The 6,755-nt window shown below is 38.9% G+C and overlaps 1 protein-coding gene across 1 annotated transcript in view; it reads left to right on the top strand.

The window, feature by feature from the left end:
* Positions 1-6,362, top strand: part of ndrg2 (NDRG family member 2) — a 32,344-nt gene extending 25,982 nt beyond the window's left edge. The window contains exons 15-16 of the mRNA XM_076288831.1: positions 45-96; positions 3,697-6,362. Of these exons, the coding sequence (XP_076144946.1) occupies positions 45-96; positions 3,697-3,860 (216 nt within the window). The 3' untranslated portion in view covers positions 3,861-6,362. The remainder of the gene's footprint in view (positions 1-44; positions 97-3,696) is intronic.
* The last annotated feature ends 393 nt before the right edge of the window (positions 6,363-6,755 follow it).

Here is a 6,755-nt window from a genome sequence, read left to right as displayed (position 1 = left end):
ACCACAGTAAATTAAACTTGAGTCTTTTGTCTCTATGTCCACAGCCTGCCAAGTTGACTGAGGCTTTCAAGTATTTCATCCAGGGCATGGGCTACAGTAAGTGACAACATGACTAAGCATTTTGACTACACTGTTCATAACAGTGGCACAGGAGCTTTTCATTCTGATGGCGTAACATATAGATTTCCATAAATATTGCTTTTGTGCTTTTAAGCATTTTATGCAAGTTTATTGCAGGTAATCCACTCCACAGTTTGCACCATTTTGCACCAATGGCCTTACTGTTGTGCAAACACTAATGATGTTTCGAGAAATGTGCCCAAGCGGCCCAACAGAAAAAACTTTAATGAGCCACATCTTAAGTCACATCCTAAGTGGGTCAGCTCAATATTTCCAAACAACACACAATAGTTTAAGTTCAGGCACGACACACTTTGATTGTGATTTACTGTGATGCACATGCATAAAATCACAAGCTTTAAAATAGCTTACTGTCATTTGTTCATTTGTATAAGATATATGTAACATCAGTTTATTATGTGACACAATTTCTCCTCATTAAACAGACCCTAAACAAACTCCAGCTTATCCAAAATGCCGCAGCCAGAGTACTAACCAGAACACAAAGATCTCATCACATCACTCCAGTATTAAAATCACTCCATTGGCTCCCAGTAAAGCAAATAATTGATTTTAAAATACCTCGGACTAAATTTTAATTCATTAATGGGCGTAGCTCCCTCCTACATTTCTGACATTCTCATATACACCAGTCAGATCCCTAAAATCCTTAGGTAAAGGGCTCCTTGCAATACCCAGAATTAACTCAAATTCATCACATGGTGCCTTTAGTCACTATGTAAAAACATATTATATTTATTCTTGCAAGCTTTCAATTAGACTTTTAAGGCTATTATTTAATTGTTTATTATTTGTATTTTTTATTGTTATTATTATTTATTATTATTGTTTATTATATATATATATATATATATATATATATATATATATATATATATATATATATATTATTTATATTATTTAATTATTTATTATTATGACCGCCGCTAGCAAAGCTAGCGAAGCGGTCATATAATGATTGTCAAAGTTAAAAAAATGTTTTTCCTGTCATCTACTTCCTGAATTTTTGGTCAACGATATCCGGGACACCGAAACACCGGTGCACATGAAATTTGGTGGGTATGTAGCCCCACTAGACTTTTACGGAAAAATTTCGTTTCGTCCCCGGGGGCGTCCCCGTGGCACTGAGGATGGAGAATCTTTTATGGTATGTTGGTCTCAAGGGCCCACATCAACCTGGCCCATAATCACTCATTTGTGATTTGCAACCCCCCGGTAAAAAATTAAAATGCAATATCATTCTGCTTTAATCGCCCCTATCTTCAGTTAAGATGTTCAGAACTGCACCAAATTTTATGTGTATGATTGACCTGGCATTCTCTGGGGGTATGCCAAGTTTCGTAGAATTTCATCCATGGGGGGGTCTAAAAAAATGTAGGTTATGTGTACATTTAGTGACTGTACACTCATTGGCCTGTAGATGGCGGTGCACACATATACACATGCACACACACACAGGCACGCACATACTATCGGTATTAGAACGGCCGATACATAATTACAAATTCAGTAGGATTAAAAGAAAGCCAAATATTCATCATCATCATCATCATGGCTGCATTTCCTGTATTGGCGATACGTAGTCGTTTGTCCACTAGATGGCGCATCGTTGCAGTGAGACGTAATTTTGTTGGAAGTTAAAAGTGGGTTGGAAGAACAATGGACGCTTCCTACAAGGACTGTAGTTTACCGCAGAGAACGTCTAATAAGGATAGGACGATGTTCACATGAAATGTAATTCCCATTTCTTCTTGAAGCCGAAATAAATCTGAGAAAGTTAAAATGCTTGGTTTTTACTGCAGGTATGTTAATCTTATAATATCAATAAGGACCTAGGTACAATAATATTACCGTTAGCGTTGGTTGAGTGATGGAGGCCAATTTCATTGATTGCATTTGTAGAAATCTATAAATGCGGTTATACCAAGGAAATTGATAGCACCACTGTAATTGTATCTTTCGACTGTCATTTGTTGCACGTGCTACAAAAATCATTCTGTGCAATGGAAGATTTACCAATGTTACACCGGTCTGATACAGTTTTGCCTATACATACGTGAGACTGAGACGCCTGTTTATTTGTTTTAAGTGCGTGCAGGGTGTGAGAGGAGAATCGATGTGCTTTGATTCCAGCTTGGTAGTTGTAGTCTGTGAGATTAAAAAGCACGTGTGTGTGAAGTATCCAAACAATGACACCTTCATTTCATTATGGCTGCTTTAGCAACACACCTTAAGCTACTGTGTAGTGGGTCACATTTAGAAGTGGCTACTTCATTTGCGCTTTCCTTGACTCATAGAGCTGCGTGAATTTTATTACAACTTTTCGCCACGATATGGCAGTTTAAGTCCGCTTGATACTGTAAGACGTAAGCCATTGGTTTCCAAAGGAGATTTTATTTGTGTCGCCAGCATAGCTTATTGACAATTTATGTTGTAAATAGGCCTACCTTATAGGCCTACCTGTAGCTTAGGGAAGCTAACAGCTTTCTATTAGGATCTAGTTTGTTAGTTACAGTTTTGTCATAACTCCCTGATGCATTTTTGCATTTAGAATAGCCAGAGCGTGGATATCTCAATCGGAAAATACTAATTTGGACATGTCAGTTATTTGCACCACTGGTTAGATGTAAAACAGCATTTCGTTTCAGACTACTGTTACTTAATTTGTGCATTGACAATAAAGTATCACATGAACTAAAGATGACTAAAATCTTATGTAGAAGAAGAAACATTCACAAAAAATCCATCCATCCAAAAGTGACCTTTGTTTTTGATAGCTGTTGAAAACGGCATGGAACTGACAGAGATGTTTTTGTTTATTAATAAATAAATAAATAAATAAATAAATAAATAAATAAAAATATAACATTATGCTGATACCTTTTGCTTTTCCCAAATACAATGTAGCCTACAGGTGTAAGTGACATTTCATCAATCCAGTTGCAATGGATGAACTGTGATGAACTGCCCTACTTGTGATTGTTTAGAGATTTTAAAGGTTTTATAACAATGCTACAACTTCTTTGTCTATTCTACAATCTATTTTTCAGCGCCAGTAGGCTACTTTCTGTGCAGCCGCACACACACACACACAGGCATGCCAAACAAGCATACACAAAAGTTTCAAGAGTGGGGGATGGAGTAAAAGATGGAGACAAATTGAAGTGTGATTTATTATCGCGGAACGGATTTACAGGACTGAGCGGCGGTCATATTTTGTACCGCTATGCGGCACATCTAGTTTATTATCATTGAATTATTTGTTAATTATTTTAATGTTTTATTCACCTGTTATTGTATGTATTTTAATTTCCATCTTGTTATGTTTATTTATTTTGTCTTTGTTGTTTGGTCATGTCTTGTTTGTGGTGTTATTCTCTTTCTTTTGGAGCACATTGGGTCTGTTCTTGTCACATGAAATGTGCCATATAGATAAAGATGACTTGACTTAACTTGACTCACTTATGTGCTTTTTCTTTTATTGTCAGGAATTTATTAACTTCTCTCTCTCTCTCTCTCTCTCTCTCTCTCTCTCTCTCTTTTATCTCTCTACAGTGGCATCGTCCTGCATGACACGTCTGTCGCGGTCTCGCACCACCTCCCTGTCCTCGTCCTACTCCATGGAGGGCTCGCGTTCGCGCTCGCGCACCCTCTCCCAGGGCTCGCAGGGTGGACAGCTGCCCCCCAGCCCCTCCCATACCATGGAAGTATCCTGCTGAAGAGAGAGAGAGAGAGAGAGAGAGAAAGGGAGAGAGAGGGGGGATAAGGTAGGAGGAGGAGGAGGAGGAGGAGAAGAGGATGAGGGCAATCGAGGGAGAAGGAAACAGGATGAAATCACCACACTCATCACGCTAATCAGCTCATCCGTCCCGTGAGATCCAACCCATTCTCTATTACACAAGCTGATAAAGAGGCAAGAAAATGGAGATGGAGATGGAGAAGGGGGGTTAGAAAAGAGACTGAGAGAAAGAGGATGGTAGATGAAGATAAATGAGGGTGATTGAGATGAAGATGACGCCATTGTGGAATATGCAGTGGTCAAGGGAAGTTAGAAAGCACCCAATGAGGTGAAAAAGCAATCATGACAAAGCATCAAAGTGGAAGAAAAACAAAACAAAACATCACTTTGTCCCCTCCTTCATCACTTCATCCTGCCACAGTAAGATGAATGAATTGATAAGATAAAGGAATAGAAGGAGAAAGGAAGACAAAGGGGGAAGCATATAGTAGGAGGAAGTGATGTCTCTCTCTTCCCCTCCCTCTGCGTGTTCAGGTGATTGACAGTAGAGCCCTTTAACCGTGTGGAGAGAACCGTGTGACTGGGTACTGTGGAGTGACTCATGTGTAGTGCTAATCAATAGTAATAATCAGAATAATAATATTAATAATAAATATGAGGATATTAATGATATTAATAATGTCAATGACCATAACGTTACTGTAAAAAACAAAAATAACCAAGTTTCTCCTAATTACGTGTTAACTTTTTAAAGCATATAAAATTGCTAGAAAACAAAAAATAATAGAGTATGGAAATACTTATAGTGTGTCTATCTACTCTTTTTCATTCAGTTTTCTTTTTGTGTGAGTTATTTTTTTCTTCTGTTTTGTAATTTTTAATCCTCTGTATTCTTATCCTGCTTTTTCTGAAGCAGGGGAAGAGGAGTAGCCAATCAATCGAAGCCTAGGTTTCATGTGACCCAGGTTGGGTGCAGTGATTCGAAGCTTAGGACAGAGCTACTCCTCCTCCCTGCCCCTTTGTGTTGTCAATGACAACACTTGTCTTCCATTTGCCCCATTTGAAATGACTGTAATTCTTTTTCCCGTGTCAGGGGTTGGACCAGGGCGGTTCTGGGGAGGGGAATCGACTATGCTCTGGCATTATTGTTTTGTTTTTCTGAATTGCATGCTTGCTTCTCGCCCATGTGAATGAGGATGAAACTTTTATTATTTTTTAATCTTTTTTTTTTTTTAATCAACTCGGTGTTGTGAGTTCTGATAATGTATGTTGTCATGGAGCCCATGAAGGACAGGAGTATGACTCAGGAAGGGGGATCAATTTCAATTGTCCTCATAGGAAGAAAGGTTGTGATCCACTTGTATGGATAAGTAAGGCCAGTTGCACAGAGATCAGTGCTTCCGCTGCTGCAACCTAACCAATAGGGGTCACTGTGTTGAGGGGAAAAAAGTGTCAACAACTCAATAACAAACAAATGTGCAGTTTGCAGTAAAACCAACCCCTACCTCTCCTGACAAACCAACCTAGCAGTCTCACGTTTGTTGATTTTAGAGTCCCTCTGGGTTTTCGGGATTTGGTTTGTGCCATGGCAAGCAATCTGTAGCCAAGCATGGTAGAGGTCTATACAAGCATTCAAGTGAGTTTAGGAGTTGGTGCTTTAGAAAGGTCACCACAGAGAGGTCCAAGGCTCATGACTACCCTAAAAAATAAAAGGTGTTGTCTTGTATATAGAATGTGAATAAGGTGTTATGTGTGTATAAGTGTGGATGTGTGTGTGGTTGTGTGGCTGACTGTGTGTGTATATGTAGGTGCACTTTTGGCCCTCTAAGCACAGCTTTGAAAGGGATATGAAAAATGTTCTTACAAACCATCTTAGAAAAACAAAATGGCCTCTTCTTTACAGCTGCCCATTTTTGAACCCTATCCCCATAAAGGTTTCTGCACTGCCAGAAGGGTATGGCCACTTAACACTAAAAGTACAAGCAGTCTACTGCCAGGAAGCCATTGCTCACCGAGATTTACATTGGTATGTGCCATAGCCATAAACACAGCATTTTATTTGGACTGACCAATAGGCCGTTTTAAAATACTGTGACTTATTAGCTGTAACAAACTCCATGGATGCTGGGTCAATGCTTGGCCTGCAATGGCAGACTTGCAACTTGTTCACAATCATCTTCAGCACGACACTGCCCAGGGTAATTTTTTAAAGATATAAAGACATAGTGCAAGAACTTTATTGGTTGTTCTCTTACATAATCTGAGTGTGTGTGTGTGTGTGTGTGGTGTGTGTGTGTATGTGTGTGTGTGTGTGTGTGTGTGTGTGTTGTGTGTGTGTGTGTGTGTGTGTGTGTCATGTGCATACAAGTTGTGTTTGGTCTTAAGAACATCATGTTTTCCATTTGTTGTTGAATTCAAATATCTAGTCATTATCCAAATCTACTTTCTTTTGCTAATAAATGAATAAAGTTAATATTCCCTCTTAGTCCTGTTCTGCTTTTGTCTTCCTTTCTTTCTTTCATTCATTCTTTCTTCCAAACTCTGTACAATCTGTATTTGTACCTTTCACGGTTCATTTGTTTGATAGAGCAGTGAGAGTGTGACTCAGCTTTGAACTGTCTCAGAAGGGACAGTAGTCATGGCAACAGATGTAAACAGCAAGGACAAAGATACGTTGGTGCAAAGGCATTTACCCACCAATTTGGCATCTCTACCAAAAAAACTGTAGAGCTTGAAATGGTTTACCAAAAAAGGGGGTGGGGGGGTGGGAAGGAATTTACAGTGACAATGGGGGAATGGTCATCTGAATGTAACAGACACTGTCCCATTTTGTTTGTTTATTTTATTTCTTGGTTATAATTTTTTTTAACCATGC

Source organism: Alosa pseudoharengus, unplaced genomic scaffold (genome assembly GCF_046254945.1).
Source record: "Alosa pseudoharengus isolate Yale_2024_CS ecotype anadromous, Long Island Sound unplaced genomic scaffold, YU_APseudo_1.1 YU_APseudo_1.1_scf_17, whole genome shotgun sequence".
Classification (NCBI taxonomy): Eukaryota; Metazoa; Chordata; class Actinopteri; order Clupeiformes; family Clupeidae; genus Alosa; species Alosa pseudoharengus.
Note: the sequence above shows the minus strand (reverse complement) of the source record. Positions and strands in the feature narration are given on the sequence as shown.